The sequence below is a fragment of the Aulonocara sp. 'chitande type north' Nkhata Bay genome, linkage group LG20 (genome assembly GCF_057382095.1).
Source record: "Aulonocara sp. 'chitande type north' Nkhata Bay isolate Kocher_YH1m ecotype deep benthic linkage group LG20, A_spYH_male_GT1.1, whole genome shotgun sequence".
NCBI classification, from domain to species: Eukaryota; Metazoa; Chordata; class Actinopteri; order Cichliformes; family Cichlidae; genus Aulonocara; species Aulonocara sp. 'chitande type north' Nkhata Bay.
In genome coordinates, this window is record NC_141363.1 from 899,016 (window position 1) to 917,235 (window position 18,220).

The following is an 18,220-nucleotide window of genomic DNA, read 5'->3' on the forward strand; positions in this document are numbered from 1 at the left end:
ATGTCACGTTACGCTTTGACGATGGAGATATTAACGTGGGATTAGATGAATGAAAACACTCAGAGTGGCTGCTTTTCCTCTGCTTTGTTCTCTTTAGGAGTGCTTTTGCATGTCACGCTTACAGGATTGCATTATTCTGCGCAAAAGGTGGCACGAGCAAGTGATGTTAAGAGTGGGACAGAAACACAGAGTTTGTCAGTAAACAACAGAGCTCCAGATGGGAAAAGCACTCTGAACACGATCTGATCCCGGCTTCTGTATCTTCTCCCCGTGTTGTAAACCTCCTTTCTTCTCTCCCTTGTAGCCGAGTCTTATTGAACTCACTGCCATGAATATTCTCATGTTTCACTGATCACCTTAGAGGCTTCCTAAGTACAATGGATGTATTGTATCTTAAAAGCCAGCCTGTCGTTTATACCCGAGCTCCACTCAGCTTTAACATGTTCCTCAGCTTTTCCTCATCTCCTGCTGCTGCCTCATTCTTCTCACGCACACACATACATGTTTGCACTCCAACTATTGAAACACCGTGACTGACGTCATCATCTACATGTTTGGAGACCCCAAACGAGGCCCCGCTTTCACAGTCAGAGTGACCCTGAGCATTTCTGGAGTGGCTAGTGGATGTTTATTTTGGAGGGTTTCTAGTTGTAGGAAACTAGTATGATGTTTATATTTTTCTACTTAATGGCCCCCTGAGGTTCACACTGTGTTGCCAGAGATCTCACTTTCTCTCAGGGAGCTAAAGTTTGATCATGAAGCGGTCAAACGCCATCTCTGCCCTTCCAAACATCCTGCTTTAGTTCCTCTTCCACTAATTAAATAGTTGAGCTCAGACTACTGTAAGTACCTCAGGCTAGAGACACAGGTTAATCCTTTTCTTTGCTTTAGTTTCCCAAAGTATCAAATCCCTTAATGAAAAGACAAAACTTGTGCTTTATGTGCATTCTGATTGCAATGCATCTGTTACAATATAAAAAGCAACTTTTACAACATTAGTTATTTTAAGCACAATGTCAAGAACATATTTGCTTTATTACATACTGAAATGATCAAAGAGAGGAAAATGGCTTTAGAGATGATATAATGAAAGCTGCAGCTTACTAAGCAACATACATGGTGAAAATGTTTTTTCTGCAAACACTGCATCATTACAGGGTGATGCAAACGTGGGAGAAGAAATGTTCCCGTATGTCTGTCCTATCAGTCAGACCACTGCTGTGGCTGTAGAACAAGGCCCTGAGGGTCAGTGAGACAGGAGAAAGCGTTTGGGGGAATCTTCTCGACTTCCAGCAGATTGTTTTCGAGGTGGACTGAAGCCAAGGAGCCCGAATTGCGAGGGTGGCACACGCTCCACTGCCTCACCAGCCTATAATTGAAACATATGCACACTGAAATTTAGGCAGACAATTTTCACTATGAAATAACGCAGAAACCAAACATTCAAATGTTTATTATTTTAAAATTAAAGTCTAAAAGCCGTATATAATGTAAAGATAAGAAACACATTTACATAAGAAATTGAATGTGTTCTTTGTTAAGCTCCTTAGAATCATTTCAATGGAACCAGCAGAGCTAATGGTGTTAAGACAGGATTGGGTAACAAGCAAGCAGTAAGCTCATCCCAGCATTATAGAAATCACATTTGACTTCATGGAAAATCCAATTCTACCTGATCTGGTTGTTGCTCAGTCTCAGCACCTGCAGGTTTTTAAACTGCCGGATGCAGCGAGGAACTTCTCTGAGGCGATTGTGGTCCAATAGGAGCTCGCTCAGCGAGCGGTAAGATCCAACAAAAGAGAACTGTTCTATAGCGTCGTTGCTCAGGTCATTGTGGGACAGACACAGGGACCGCAGGCCGGGCCGCAGGTGACGGAACGTGAAGGCTGGGATGTGACTGATGCTGTTGTGCTGGAGGGTCAGATTACGAAGAGGGCGCGGCAGGTTTAGAGGAACGGAAGTGAACAGGTTGTGAGATAGATCCAAGGCTTCCAAGGACCTGAAGAAATACAGTGCATAGAATAATCTCAGTCATATTTGCAAAGAAACGTCCAATAAGTCTGAAATTGCTCAGAGACAACCTGGAGATCCATATTTCCAGTGATATCACAGCACTTATGGCATCATGCTGAAGATCTCAGTGATCTCCCAACCTTTCTACTAGTGATAATGCTGAGGTTAGCTGCTCAGCAGAAGCATGTGATGATGAAGTGTTTTAGGTTTTGCAGGTTTCCTGATTAAGCATGTCAATAGACCCACATCCACACTGACTCATAAACCTTTCATCTCAGCTTTCATCTCATGTTTTATCATTTCTGGCCTCCTGCATCGCGCTGTTAAGGAGAAAGGGAGGCGGGCCTGTGTGGTGGAATAGCAGGGTGCACCAGCCAATAAAACAGTGGGGCCTGAGGGGTACGATGGCTGTTTGGGGGAGAATTTGAGGCAGAATTGCTGATAGAGAAAATGTTTGGCTTATGGGAAACCTAAAGAATAGCCACAGAGCTGGGACCAGATTTCTGAGGTCTGAGACAAAGACAATAATAATAATTCTGACTTATCAAAGCAGTCCTCGGGGTGCACTGCAGCACTGTGATTCAGTGTTTATTAGAAGGTCTTACACAGCTGTTTTGAGTTTACAGCACAGCTCACAGCAGGAGACAAAACCTCATTTTCGGTTCTTCCTCCATTCACTGACATCACTGAACAAAAGGGCTCAGAAAACATTCAGGTGGCCAGTTAATGACTACAGAGTGATGGGAACTGGGGCCCAATCAGTGAAGGCTTGTGGATGCTGAACACATGTGGGCCAACGTATGTCTGACTGATGCTGTCTGCTTCACAGTTTCTGTTACTATCAGCTTACAATAGAAAGCTTACAGCAACTCTCCTTCTTTTGAACATTACACCTGTTTCAATAAACCACAGCACATATTTCCTCTTTTCCTATTAAATATAAAGAAACCAGGGTTTGCTCAAGACTGTGCACAGAATTCAAGATTATTACCAAGACATGTTTCCATAGATTTGTCCGGGCTGTGCAAAATATTCACATTTTGTGTGTACGGTGAAATGCTCTAGAATAAAATGCACACAATAAACACTATGACCCACTAACAGGTTCGGCTATTAAGGTGCGACTGTAAATATTCAGTAACAGAAGAACCAAAATAAACTCTTTCAGTATTTCATATGATGAAATACTGCATCAGCACATGTAAGGGTACTCGAAGGGTAACAATAACATAAAAGCAGATCTAATCATTATTTGTTAGTTTGTCTTTTCCAAGAGTTACTTTTATTTACTGGCAATAAAAACTTTTTATGGTATATATCCAGTCCCTGTTCACATCATTAGTTTGCAACACAAAAAGATGTTTTTTTGATTTTTTTTAAAAGGAGCATAGTTTATATTTGCCCAGACGTATTTCTGGGTCACACTACAGTGGTGCAACTGAAAGAAAAACACGGGATCTGTGGAGATGGTTGCAAAATGGATGTGGAAGTGCCAAAACCTGCAGTTCCTGTCCGGACCACCTAAGGCTGGCTCCAAAAGTGAATCAGACCTCACCAGTATTATATAACACATTACTCTTACTGGTGTCTTTGATTGGCACGTGTGCCAACACAGCTCACTGTTGACCTCTCTGTTGTCTTTGATCTCCTGCTGCCTGTCATCCTTAATGAAATGACCTGACAAACAATAAAGCCTGATGTGTGACACGGACTCTCCAACATGGTGAATAACAAACGTAGTCTGTGCACCAGTGCACTTCAGGGACACAGCTGGCCCAGCAGTAGGGTCGAGGCTTCAAAATGCAATTTGAAACCAATGAGTGACATCAATCTTTCATGTACAGCCTGTGTATCTAATCTGCATTAGAACGTCCTCCACCTCCATCATCTCTGAGAACAACTTTCAGAAACCTGGGGAAGCACAGCAGCACAGAGCACACAAAGAAACCAGCAGGCACTAAATGCACGATTTTCTGTGAATTTCTATTAAATTAAATAAATAAAAAAAGAGTGATTTCTGTTCCCACTTGAAACCATAAAACACATCACTATGCTTGTTTCTGTGTACCAGTTTAGACCAGTTGTGTGCAGCTGATTTGTATTCAAAGACTTTGCCAGTAAGCTCAGCAGCAGTCCACCAGTGTTTAAATACCACATGGTATTAATGAGTGGAGAGACACACAGTCCTCTCTTCTCAGAGACCTCCACCCGTTGGCTTGGCACCTACACAAAAACACAACAACACTCTCATACGCACAACATGACATGAACTATGCGCATCCACAGAAAATAAATATGCTGGCAGACACAGATGGGCGTCAAGGAGGTGCAGCGAGGATGCAAATGCATGGATTTGAAATTGCTATTCACCCACCCAAAAAAGAAAAAGATGCACATACTATGATCAAATAGTCATGCACAAGCACACAACACACAAGCTACTCCAGGCAACACACACACACAATTCACACCAAAGCAAATGTTTTTGCTTTTCTTTTTTTCATTAAAAAAAATCAAGTCTGTCTCGGTTTTGTGCAAAGCGTAGTCCAGTCCTGCAGCTGCTCAGGGTGATGGTCTGCTTACAACGGGTACTGCACTTACAGATACACACGGCTCCATTTACGGTGAAACCACAGCGTCGGGATTACACAGAATAGTCGAAGTATTCAAGCCAGGCTCTGTGATTATGCCAAGCAGACTTGAACGCCTGCAGCTGGACTTGAAACTGCACCGATCGATGGATGACGGCACGTTCTGGACTTATTAAAGCTGCGTGTGCACTTTTGTGCGCACTGGATGTATTAACACTGGCTGATATCTGGAAGTATTTGTGAGATCTGTTGAAAACAGTCCCTCCAATCATTTTTTTTAATTCCAACTGGGGTCCTGAGGGGCTGGAGCCTCTGCCAGCTGCCACTGAAAGCACACAGAAGCATATTTGAAATCATTTACCCCATTACTCGAACAAATAACTGGACTTTTTTGCGTTCTATAAATCTAGTATTTTAGTATTTATTTATTTATTGTCATTGTCAAGAACAATGAAATTGCGTTTGGGGCTTCCATACAACCCAAAAAAAGAAGAAAATAATAAATACCCCTTAAAACCCAAGTGTACATATTTAACCCAGTGTGACTCCAATGCAATAAGACAATCCTTAGCAATAATGTTCGTAGAAATTCAGACAAAGACCTGAGAAACATGACAAAATACAACAATGCAACCCATTCAATATTATTGTACTGTGAGATATGATATCAGATATGATAGTTATCTATTTAAGAAAGAGGGGGGGGGGGGGCAGGAGGGGGAAGAGAATAAAGATATGATGCACCAATGCAGACCAGTTCATTGCTATTAAGAAGTTGGATATGGTTATTGTCCGTGAGAGGGGGGCAGAGAGTTCAGGAGCCTCACAGCCTGTGGATACAGGCTGTTGGCCAGTCTGGATGTTCTGGCCTGTATAGACCTGTACCTTCTCCCTGAGGGCAGCAGATGGAAAAGGTGGCGCGCAGGGTGATGTTGGTCCCGCAGGATACTGTGCACCCTCCTCAGACAGCGAGTGGGGAAGATATTACTGATCTCTGGCAGACTTGTTCCAATAATTCTGCCAGCTTCTTTCACCACCCGCTGGAGTGCTTGCTGATCGGCCTTGGTGCAGCTGGGGAACCACACTAGAAATCCATACGTCAGAACGCTGCTGATGGCACAGTTGTAGAAGTTCAACATCAGAGATCTGGGAATGTGTGCGCTCCGCAGTCTCCTCAGGTAGTAGAGGCGCTGTTGGGCCTTCCGTGCAACTGAGGTGATATGGTTGCCCCAGGACAGGTCCTCGGTCACAGTTACCCCCAAGAATTTAAAACTGCTCACCCTCTCCACCGCCTCACTGCCAATGAAGAGAGGCAGATGGTTGTTATGACCCCTCTTCCGGAAATCTACAATGATCTCCTTGGTCTTTTTGGTGTTTAAGACCAAGTTATTGTCGTGGCACCATGACTCTAGTTGTTGCACCTCTGTCCTATAGTTTGTCTCATCGTTGTTGGATATAAGTCCGAGCACTGTAGTGTCATCTGCAAACTTAACAATGAGATTGGACGCGCAGGAGGAAATACAGTCATGGGTGAAGAGAGTGTATAGCAGAGGGCTCAGAACACACCCCTGAGGAATCAGAATCAGAATCAGAATCAGAATGGGTTTATTGCCAGATGTTGAGGTTTACAACATTAGGAAATTGCTGCGGTGCTTCAGTGCAGACAATAAGAATTAAAGTGCTATGTAGAAAGAAAGATATGTGCATGCGATATACATGAGATATATACATGAGGATAAGAATTATGAGTGCTACGTAGAAAGATATATACATGAGTGCAGGTGGTGATCAGTGCCAAACATGGAATGATGCAGTGAACACAGCGTAGGGTCATGTGTTAGTGGTGGGAACAGTCATATGGTTATTGTTCATGTGTCCAACAGCAGAGGGGAAGAAACTGTTCTTGTGGCGAGAGGTTCTGGTGCGAATGGACCGGAGCCTCCTGCCTGAGGGGAGCAGGTCAAACAGACTGTGTCCAGGGTGAGAAGGGTCAGCTGAGATCCGAGCTGCACGCCCCAGTGTCCTGGAGGTGTACAGGTCCTGCAGAGATGGGAGTCTGCAGCCAATCACCTTCTCAGCAGAGCGCACAACACGCTGCAGTCTCTGTTTGTCCCTGATAGTGGCTCCAGCGTACCACACGGTGATGGAGGAGGTGAGGATGGACTCGATGATTGCGGTGTAGAACTGCATCATCGTCCGTGTTGGCAGGTTGAATTTCTTCAGCTGCCTCAGGAAGTACATCCTCTGCTGGGCTTTCTTAATGACGGAGGTGATGGTGGGCTCCCACTTCAGGTCCTGGGTGATGGTGGTACCCAGGAAGCGGAATGAGTCCACAGAGGTGATGGGGGTGTCAGTCAGGATGATGGGGGGGAGTGGAGCTGTGTGCTTCCTGAAGTCCACAATAATCTCCACTGTCTTCTGGGCATTCAGCACCAGGTTGTTGTGGCTGCACCAGGACACCAGACGTTCAACCTCCCTCCTGTAGGCAGACTCATCCCCGTCCGAGATGAGCCCAATGACGGTGGTGTCATCTGCGAACTTGATTAGCTTGACAGACTGGTGGGTGGAGGTGCAGCAGTTGGTGTACAGGGAGAAGAGCAGAGGAGAAAGAACACAGCCCTGAGGGGAGCCGGTGCTGATGGTCCGGGAGTCCGAGACATTCTTTCCCAGCCTCACGTGCTGCTTCCTGTCCGTCAGGAAGTCAGTGATCCACCGGCAGATGGGATCAGGCACATTCATCTGGGAAAGCTTGTCTCGGAGATGGTCTGGAAGGATGGTGTTGAAGGCAGAGCTGAAGTCCACAAACAGGATCCTGGCGTAGGTTCCTGGGGAGTCCAGATGCTGCAGGATGAAGTGTAGGGCCATGTTGATGGCGTCGTCTACAGACCTGTTGGCTCTATATGCAAACTGCAGGGGGTCCAGGAGGGGGGCCGTGAGGGTCTTGAGATGGGAGAGAACTAGGCGCTCAAATGACTTCATGACCACAGATGTCAGAGCCACGGGTCTGTAGTCATTTAGTCCAGTGATCCTAGGTTTCTTGGGGACAGGGATTATGGTAGAGGACTTGAAGCAGGCAGGCACATGACATGCCTGCAGTGAGGAGTTGAAGATGCCAGAAAACACTGGGGCCAGCTCGTTTGCACAGTGTCTGAGGGTGGCAGGAGACACACCGTCTGGGCCGGGAGCTTTCCGAGCATTCAGACTCCTAAACTGCTTCCTCACATCTGCTTCATGAATATGAAGAGTTGTGGTGGGAGGAGGTGGTGTGAAATCCTCTTTTGTGTGGGGTGAGGAGGGGGGTGTTGTAGGTGAACAGTTTGAAGGTGGTGATGGCTCTATGGAGGGGGGAGAGGTGGGGGAATGAGTGTCCAAAGTGCCTCTATTGTTGGGGTCGTTGGAGGTGTGAAGGCTGCCTGATGGCTCGTCTAAACGGCAGTAGAAGTCGTTGAGGGTGTTGGCTAAGAGCAAGTCATCAGTGGAGTGGGGGGTTTTAGGCTTGTAGTTTGTAATATTCCTAAAACCTTTCCACACAGAGGCCGAGTCATTCTCTGAGATCTGCTGCTGCATCTTCTCAGAGTGCTGATGTTTGGCAATGTCCACTTCTTTAGTGAACCTGTACTTGGCCTCTCTGTAGCAGTCCCTGTCTCCGCTTCTGAACGCCTTTCTCTTTTCCAGCCACAGCTTTTTGAGTTTAGGAGTAAACCAGGGTTTGTCGTTGTTATAACTCACCCTGGTGCGTGATGGCACAATGCTGTCCTCACAGAAGTGGATATAGGAGGTGACAGTGTCCGTAAACTCGTCCAAGCTGTTAGAAGCAGCCTTCATTGTGTCCCAGTCTGTAGACTCCAAACACCTGCGAAGCTCCTCCACAGCCTCCACAGGGGCACCGGTGTTGACCACAAGGGTGGAAGAGGTGTTCTTACCCACTCTGACACTCTGTCTACGGTTAGTGAGGAAGTCCACAATCCAGTTGCACAGAGAGGAGTTAAGTCCCAGTTGGTGGAGTTTGGGACGGAGTTTGTATGGCCGGATGGTATTAAAAACCGAGCTGTAGTCTACAAAGAGGAGCCGTGCATAGGTGTTCCTGTGTTCCAAGTGCTTCAGTAATGTGTGCAGCACTGTGGCGATCGCATCCTGTATGCAAACTGGTGCGAGTCCAGGGATGGTGGAAAAGCAGCTCTGATGTGTTTGATGACCAGTCTCTCCAGGCATTTGGCGGGAATGGGGGTGAGTGCCACAGGTCTGAAATCGTTCAGACATGTGACATTTGACTGTTTTGGGATGGGAACGATGGTTGCTGCTTTGAAACAGGATGGTACCAGTGAACAGGACAGCGAGGTGTTATATATAGAGGTGAAGACGTCCGCCAGGTCCGCAGCACAGTCTTTTATCTAAAGTGAGTTTTTACACTTGCTAAATGTTACGTGTTTGCAACCACGCAGGAAACCGTTAAATGTGAACTGAAGATCACTTAAATGAAACCCAGCGGTCTTCACTTGATGTTAGCGTCATATTTTAGCCGGTGTGTGCACGTACAGAGTGTGTGCACGTACAGAGTGTGTGCGCCGTGTTTGTTTCCCAGTTTATATAAGCTCATTACGAAACCAATTTGCGCCGGGCCAAACAGGAAAAGGGCTTTTGATACAAGTCGTATCAGGCTGAGACACGTCACGATGCGACACACACATCTTTGGTGTGATGATCACTGAACCTGCACCTCCATGCGATCCGTCTAAGCCTGCAGCGACGATAAATATACACAGATCTCCCATGACAGCTTCTCTGTGCAAAATGACACAAATAATAAAAAAATAATGGAGAAAAATAACATTTGATGTGCCGTAACAGCCATCTGTTTCAGCACAAACCAAATTAAAAAAATACTCGGCTCTTCTGTCAGTTATTATCTAACGGAGTTGGAGTGGCTGTTACTGGGTATTTTTAAGTCGATGATCCTTTTACAAGAGTGTTAAGTCAAACTGCAGAGCACGCAATAAAACAAAGCCATTATTACACAATCCGTCATTTTTCTGTAAATGTTTGACAGCATAAACTACAGTCTGCAACCGGAAAGACTTTATCAATGAAATATGATCATTTGGGCGTAGTGTCGCAAATGAGAAAATGCTCTGGTTTGAGATCAGGCACTGACACAGGCAGGTGTCAGGTGTGTGTGCATGTGTGTGTCTGTTTTAGTTGTGCAGCTGTGTTTTTGAACAGGCTGCTCATTGTGCCTGATAAGAGTCAAATCTAACTGCTTGTGCAACAGCATTAATTGTATGCCAGCGCAGCTTCGTTACATAACAAACAAAGGAAGGCACAGTTGTTGGAGTTGGAAGACGTATTCCGATGCATCGCTTAGCTAAAGGTTACATAACTCTAGCTACATCACCTCGTGAAAAACGAGTAATGCATTCATGTTCTTTTAACTGGAGCAATCATTTGATTTTCATCCTGAAACACACAAAGTAGATCCGATACACATCCTTTTTGTTTATGAGGACAACACCACTTTTGTACACTTCTGGTTTTTTACCAAGTTTTCCCAAAACAGCCTTCTCAGTGATGCTTTAGATTTCTGACTTATTGAATGTAATCCTTAGCCCAGTTTGAGAACCTGAGCTCTATTAAAATGGTTTTGTGCGTCCATCAGTGTCCATGTACCAGGAAATCCCACAACAGGATCGTGCCACCACTGCGTTGGACTGTAGCGATGGTGTTAATCGCTTCTTAGTGCCTGGTTTCAATCATGCACACGACCCCGGGAACTATGAACTGAATTATGAATCTTTGTTTCAGAGGATTTTGCATGTCATGCTCTAATACCTCTTCCACCGTGGCAATGACAGAACCCATTCAGACGTGGTAGCATTCCCACCAAAGAAAAAAAAGTGACAGAGAGACAGAATCACAAAATTGCTGGGCCCAAACCAGTATAGGAGAGGCCACCACAGCAACTTCAAAGCTGATCTGCTGACGCAGCCAGCACATTTGTTTCCCACAGAAAAGAAAGAAAATCTCAAACCTGCTGAAATGTAAGCTTGTTCTCAGAAAGCACTACAGCGCTGTCTCCAGAGAGGCACTGAGCCAAGAACGAATCAGTGGAAACCAGGTATCCAAGCCATTCAGGCGCTTTTTGGCAAACTGTGCAGCCATTTGTGTGGATACCTACATTAATGATTGTCCTTCTAAGAACTTGACCCATCTCTAAATCTTACAAATCTCCCCAAACTGAGTAATCCCTGTTTACTCCTGGACACCGAGACTGCTACAGATATGTTTCCGTATTCTCCCTCAGCTTATGCATTGACATAATCACGTCTTTGTCCTTAACAGGCAATTTTCTCAACATCTCACGCTGGTTTTTACTCTTACATACAACATCAAGTGTCAGAGCTTTTAGATTAAGTCCAGTGAATCCAATATGCAATGAAAGATTGTACTTGTAGAATCTGAAGGATCATTAAAAGAAGGATGTGTCTGAATACTTTAGTATACTGGATATTTCAGTTCTTTTAAAATAAGATTAACCGTTGCTATTATTGTGTAGACTGATGAGGGGGAAGTAATGCATATGGGGGGGGGGTTATCCCAAATGAGTCAGAGACATTTCACAGGCTCTGGAAATGTTCTGTTTTCATTACACGTTATTTAAATACATAATGAGGTAAGTGAGCCCAGTCTGCCTGAGAAAGATCCCAGCTCCCTGTTACCTCGTTCTCCCCACTCATACCTCGATCACCGAGCTAGAAGCAAAGCAACACTGTGACACGAAACAGAAGCACCCTGCGAACTAGACCCAGCCAACTGCAGTTCTTTTCACATTAAGCAATTCACTTTTGATCTTTGTTTTCTCAGCTTTTTCAGGCACTTTCTGTTTCTTAACGTGCCTCAGTAGGACCACATGATGATATGCTATTAAAGGTCTGTAGACAATCAGCTGGAAGGGAGGGTTCTGATCTTGTTAGCGACCTTACTTATTGTCTCCTGCTGTATAAGCGGAGTTTAGGTCAAGCTGAGTTTATTCACTGTCTGGTGTCTATGCAGAAGCCTTAAAATGAAGGCCCAGCTACTAAGCCTGCAGACTCGATGGGAAGTTGATGCTCTCACGACTAATGAGGTCAACGTGTCAGGCATCAGAAACAAGTCTCATGAAGACTCAGGACAGTCTGTTCGAATTTCCTCCAGTGAACTCCATCTTCCTGTCCTGGAGTCTGCTTTGCATCTAGAAGATTACAAGAGTTCATCACTTCCTAAAGTTTTCCCAGACTGCATCTTCTCAAGTTAATGCTTCTGCTTTGTGCCCTATATACAAAATCTCCACAGCTTCACTTTCCTGCAACTCTCTTTTGCATTCTCTATTTCCTCAGTTTTCCCTGAGGCTCCCACTTTGGTTCGCAAGGATCCTAAGGAGCAAAAAAAAAAGAAAAACCCACTGGAATTCACTATATTTAAACAGCACACACACACAAACACAAATACACACATACAGATGCACACAGTTGCCTCAAGCCCTCGCTCACACGCCTGCTCATCCAAGTACACAAGGTCAGCTGTCAAAATGTGTGTGATATGTGAGCATACATGTGTTTGTCTGTGTGAGGAAGGCTGAGAGAGAAGCAGAAGAAGAAATGAGAAAACTGTCTGGCTTTGTGTAAATCAGTCTAAATGTCTGCTGAGAAAACACGTACTGAAGCTGATGTCCAACACTCCAAATGTGTTGTCATTTTAATTCAGTCATTTTTGAAAGAAGGCATCAGCTTTAAACATCGATGATTTACTTTACTGTGATACTAAATTACTGCCTGTTTAAAAAAATCTCATCGTTTAATGGAAATTTGTTGTTTCATATATTTTAGTGGCCACAAGAATAAAGTGAAAAGTGTTTTGAACTTGAACAAATGACAGCTGCGTCTTCAGATTCCTAAGCAACACCAGGCTGCCCTCTGGTGGCTGATGAAGGAACTACATAACATTGGGTTGGATGGATGGATGGACATACTTAAGACGCGTCCATGCATGGGTAGCGATGTCTTGCTCATGCAGACGGTTGTGCCTGAGTTCGAGCACTCTCAAATGAATGCAGCCCCTCAGCGCTTCCTCTGTCAGCTCCTCAATTAGATTTTCATTCATTTGCAGCGTCTACAGAATGAGGAAGACGGAGACAGATGCTGAGGTGTGATACAGGAGACAGAAATGTGACAGTTTAAAATGAAAACAATCAGTGAATACGCAAACAGTGTCCGAGAGTGTCTAACTCCAAGCAGTGAGAGAAAGAGGAAAAAATGACTCGAAAATGTGGTACATGTGCACCTGAAGAGAGGGAGGAAGGTTCAGTGGTAGTGACCGGAAGTGATTGTTGCTCAGCTGGAGGTCAAGAAGTCTCTGTAGCGGCCTAAAAGCTGGAGGGGACACACTGGCTTTGTGAAGAGCATTTCCTCCCAGCTCTAGCTTCAGGAGATTCATCAAACCTATTAGGAAATAATACCTATGATGTTACACCTGTTATAATTTTTACACATGACTGTGTTCACACACACACACACACACACACACACACGATGTGTACCTTTGAAGCAGTGCGGTGTGAGTCCACTCAGCTTATTGTTTTTGATTTTGAGCTCCTCCAGAGATGAAGGCAGCGTCGGGATCACGGTGATGCGGTTGTCATCCAGATCCAGCTTCCTCAGAGAGGTCAGGTTCTGCATGAAATGAAATGCAGCACAAATAAATAGGTGTTGAGCAAAACTGGGATGATAAAATACACTAAATAGATACTTGTCTCCAAGTCCGTAATTTCCCATCCCTGCTTGCCAATTGGGATTTAATCACAGAGCTCACAGAAACACACCAAATGAAAGAATGTCACATTTGTGCATCTCTTCCATTCATGTGATCTGTCCTCTCATATTTTTAGCAAAGCCACTCCGGGTGGCTCTTCAGTGAAAGCTGCTGTGGTTTTGATGGGTGAATAAAAGCAGTGGACAGGACTTCGCAGCATCCCTCCAGCCAGTCCATCAATCCCCTGTCATTACAGGGATGTGAGCAGAAACTGAAGAAGAATATTCCTCTAAAAATAATTTCCTCATATTCCCCACATCATTGGCTGCAGCTTTTTTCCAGCAGGTTCTTTCAGCCAATACCGTGACAGTATAGCAGTGGCAGTGTGTAATGATTGGTCAGAGTGTGGTAGGCTCCCTCGGTGTGGCCTGTGGTCAGAGGTTATTCTTAGACGGATTAGTTAATGCATTTTCAGTGCTCTTTTATTACCGTAATGATACAGGACATAGCCTGCTTTTTATTTTAACTAGATGCAAAGTGACCCATAAAATGTGCTTGTAAGTCAGAAAAGTACTGACAGGCGGAGGACTCTCTGTAAGAGTGAAGACGGAGCTACTAAGGATAATGTCAGAGCAGTTCAACACGTCCACGTCAAAGGAAAGTCAAACAGGGTTCAGTTTCAGGCCTCGAGGCGTAAAGTTTTTTGGGTTTTTTGTTGATATGTGTGTTTGTCTCTGCTGGTGCTGTTTAAACACACCAAATAGTTCTTCCCAGAATATTATTTGTGGCTCGAACTGACAGTGAATACAAACTTTCTGTCTCATTACGAAGGTAAACTACAGTCTGGCGGTATATTAAATGTTGTTGTTGTTGTCTGCTGTAAATTATTTTATCACTTCTTTCTTTGGCCAGCAGACAATGAGAGAAGCAACACTGACTTTTCTAACAGAGTTCAGTCACTGTCAGTGACACTTGTTTGTTTTTTCCATTCCCAGTCTGGATAAATAATACTTGATATTTCATGACAGTAAATATTTTCTAGAAAACACCCAACAGACATAAAGTGCAGTTAAAAATATATAGTTAGAAAACTCATTGAGTGCAGGCAGAACTGGAAGTGCAAGTCTCCAACTGCAGTTGTAAGACGAGTGGGAGAAACTCTGCAGTCAAACGGTGTTGGACAGCCTTGGTTTGTGGTGGATTTTCACACTGGTATTACACACATATTACTATATATTACTCACTGGGACACAAACCTCAGTACAAGAGCAGTAGATTTAAGTCAGAGTAACCACCACCCTTTACTGGTTTTACTTTACTTTTTCACTTTTTATATAAATAGATAAATAAAGGGATAAAAATATGTCACTTGTGAGTAATTTTAAAAGATGCAGCGAGAGCAGTGTTACTCACAGAAAGTGGGTTTTGGCTGAACGATTCATCATCCAGTATGTTTCGACTCAGGTCCAGCATGTCCAGGTTCAGGAGGCCTGAGAAAGCTCGTGCCGTGATGATCCTGATGTTGTTCTCTGAACATAAAGTCAGTCACATGACACTTCAATTTTCAATTTGATGATTCACTAGCTGGCAGCATAATAATCCACGTCGTAATGTATTCCAGTGGTAAATCCAGGATAACACTGTTTACAAAAATATGGGCATCGATGGCTCACTAATGATGGCTGGGCTTCCTGAGCTCTTGTGTTTGCTCTTTTTTCTTTTTTTAATCTGTGAAATTTCTGTTGGGTGCTTTCTTTGACTACAGCTGTAGATATACACATACCTGCTAAATCCACCTTCGTGGCTTCAAGGTTTTGGAAGCTTGGCAGGTGAGTAATGCCGATGCCCCTGCAGCTGATCTCTCTCTCAGTGCTCTGACACTTAATAGAATCAGAAAACTTTATTAATGCCCAAGGAAATTATGTAATATGTAACAGGCAACTCTATAAAGTTAGAAACCGTTTCTGTTTGATTGCTGGGCGACTCAGTCGGTTCTTCCTCTGCTTCTTCTTCTTCTTCTTCTTCCTCTGCTTCTTCTTCTTCTTCCTCCTCCTCCTCTTCCTCTTCTTCTTCTTCCTCCTTGGAAGAAAAGAACAACATTTAATTACCCAGCAAATCAGTAAGTAAATAAGACAAGTTAAAAAAGATAACTAATATTACAAACTATAACCTCTTCTTCTTCTTCTTCCTCCTCCTCCTCCTCTTCATCATCATCGTCGTCGTCTTCATCGTCGTCTTCATCGTCATCGTCCTCCTCCTCATCATCCTCCTCCTCTCGTGCTTTCCTGAGATCCATCAGCCTTTTCTTCTCAGCGTGGAGTTCCCTGAGTGCAGCCATAAGAGCGTTGCTGTCCTCCCCTCCTTTTCCAGGCTTTCTCCAGCCGCCAACGGGTCGCCCCAAACCCGCCTACAGAAAGTAGCAGGAGACCATTACTGGAATTAATTACTGGAAACAGAGACAAGTCTCACATAAGGACTGTGTGTTACAGGTGCTGCATGTTTCTTCTTTTTGTTTTGTTTCTGACAGGTGCACCAGTTGCCAGTACACCGTGCTTTTCTGTTTGTGCTCTATCCTTTTGTTATATGTTCACTCCTATTTTCTACTGCCTTCCTTCCCCCCCGCCTGTCAGCTTAGACATTGTCGTACTACACATATACTCTGATAACTGAAACAACACGAATAGAAATGAATAAATAGGCAGATAAAAGAAACACATGAAGAAGAGGAGCCTTTAGGGAATTTTTAGAGCTTATCTTGGAAAAGCAAAATGTGTTCGGCACAACAATTCAGATCATAAAATCTGATTGCAAAAGCTGCCAGACAGGACGGCGACATGACCTAAAAGATGGTGTAATATGATTGTGTGTCTCATCATACTATTCTATATGCGATGGACTCCACTGTGGCTGCATGCTTCCTCTTCCCCCAGGCACTTCTCCTTCTTCTGATCGCCTCCAGGTTTCCAGAGCCATGTTTTTCCTGCTTGATCACTTTCTCAGCATTTGCTTGGAGATGCTCATCCTCACTCTCTTCTTCACCAGGGTAACAGAAAACATAAATCAAACCAAAAATTCAGTCATGAAGGAATACACTGTTCGATTTTTAATCCTCTGTGCGCAAAATAGGTTAAAATTCTCAGTTATTAAGTGTTTATTAACCAAGAGCGTGCAGACAAAAGTGGGCAGACTTTAAAAACTTACCAGCAGTGTGTGCACCCGACACTGTCACCCCTGCGTCGATCCTTGGCGAAGGAACGGGTGCTATTTCTAGTTCGGATATCTCAGCGGAGACTTCCATTAATGCATCCACGTCATGCCAAGAGTCCAAGTTTTGTTCTGAGGAAACTATTCCACTCAGACAGATGAACACGATCCACGTCCATGGCATTTGCATTGCTGTATATTTATACTCAAATCAAGCTTTTTTCAAATGCAGAGAAGCCCAAAGGGTTTAATTTCTAATCCTCAGAGCTGAAGCCAAGAAGAAGCATCAGAGCAGGAAGCGCAGATGGTTAGAAGACAAGCAGACAGTTCTTCAGTAAACCCTGGAGCTTTATGAATGCAGAGTAAACGCTGTGGTTTCCCTTCTGTTCTGAGTCACCTTGAAGCAGTGGTCAAACATATTGCACGCGCTCGCTGCTCAGAGTAAATGTTAAAATGAAGAAAGAGAGAGAAAGCGTGAAGGGACATCCAGCAGGCGGAGAGGTAAAAAAAATAAATTCTCTCAGTGTTAATAAAGAGCCTCGATTGTTGTACCGTGAAATACAGACACACCCTGCTCCTCCTCGTCTCCACTTCATAACTGTCTGCGAACATTACGTGGAACAGCTTTTTTCTCTCTCCTGGAGGAGAGACGCTGACAGGACGGCGGGGGGTGATACTGGAGTGCAGTAAGTTTTGCACACTGGTGATAGATTTTAGTCGTACATTCTGTTGTGATTTGACAAATGTGTTTTTGTAAACCGCTGTCACTTTTGTGCTTTTTCTGGAGGGCATCAGAATGTTAGTATGAGTACAGCAGACCTTGTCCAAGAGCAGACGGTTGGTACACAGTCCCAGTCGGAGGCAACCTTGTTTGGCAAACCTCCGCCAGCATCTATGTCTGAAGTCAAACATGAACTCTGAGTAATAAAAAGTGAGGACGTCTTTACATTCTGCACATTGACGGCAGAGTGTGTACATCCTCACACTCGCCGTCTGCCCCTTACTGAGTGTGGAGCCAAACTGGGATGTTCACTGTGGGGTGAAACCTCTTTATTTGCTCAGCAGACACACACAGTCGTGTTTTCATATCTTCGTGTGGACATCTAATTGACATATTGCTTTCCCTAGCTGCTTACACTTATCCTAACCCTGTCTTCAAACTCATGGGGCATTTTGTCCCCATAAGTGACTGTTGGTCCCCACAAGTAGAGCAACTTTCCAATGTTTGGTCCCCGCATATACACATACACAAACATTACATTCAGTCGACTGTGCTTCAAAACATCTTCTTAAATGAACACTACTACTGTAATATGCAATCAAATCTGCAGATTATGCTTTTTTGGTGTTTTTCCACACCTGAAGAGTAACTGATGAGACAGCAGCAGAATCCAGACATATTCCAAATGGCACTCTGGACAAGTTGACACTAAACACTGAAACAGTCAGGCCCTCATGTGCTCCTCCAAAGTAAATAGCAACGTTTCCAAAGATGATTCATTTTTATATCTCGACAGGAGCACGCTGTCATCTACAGACCACATTCAACCCCTTCCTTGAGTGTGACAACACCCTGAATTTCCACAGCACACTTACATGACTACACTTACATGTTTAAGAAACAGCGCATG

At 44.2% G+C, this 18,220-nt stretch overlaps 1 protein-coding gene across 1 annotated transcript; it reads right to left on the minus strand.

Annotated features, from left to right (window-relative positions):
• Window positions 1-1,026: 1,026 nt before the first annotated feature.
• On the minus strand, window positions 1,027-17,118 carry LOC147304719 (extracellular matrix protein 2). Its single transcript, XM_086277575.1, has 11 exons — window positions 16,587-17,118; window positions 16,264-16,418; window positions 15,550-15,792; window positions 15,345-15,464; window positions 15,169-15,265; window positions 14,799-14,914; window positions 13,174-13,306; window positions 12,918-13,075; window positions 12,607-12,746; window positions 1,673-1,999; window positions 1,027-1,369 (listed from the first exon to the last, which is right to left on the minus strand). The coding sequence occupies exons 1-11, from the start codon at window positions 16,777-16,779 to the stop codon at window positions 1,204-1,206; spliced, it is 1,848 nt and encodes a 615-aa protein (XP_086133701.1). The 5' UTR covers window positions 16,780-17,118; the 3' UTR covers window positions 1,027-1,203.
• Between the last annotated feature and the right edge of the window lie 1,102 nt (window positions 17,119-18,220).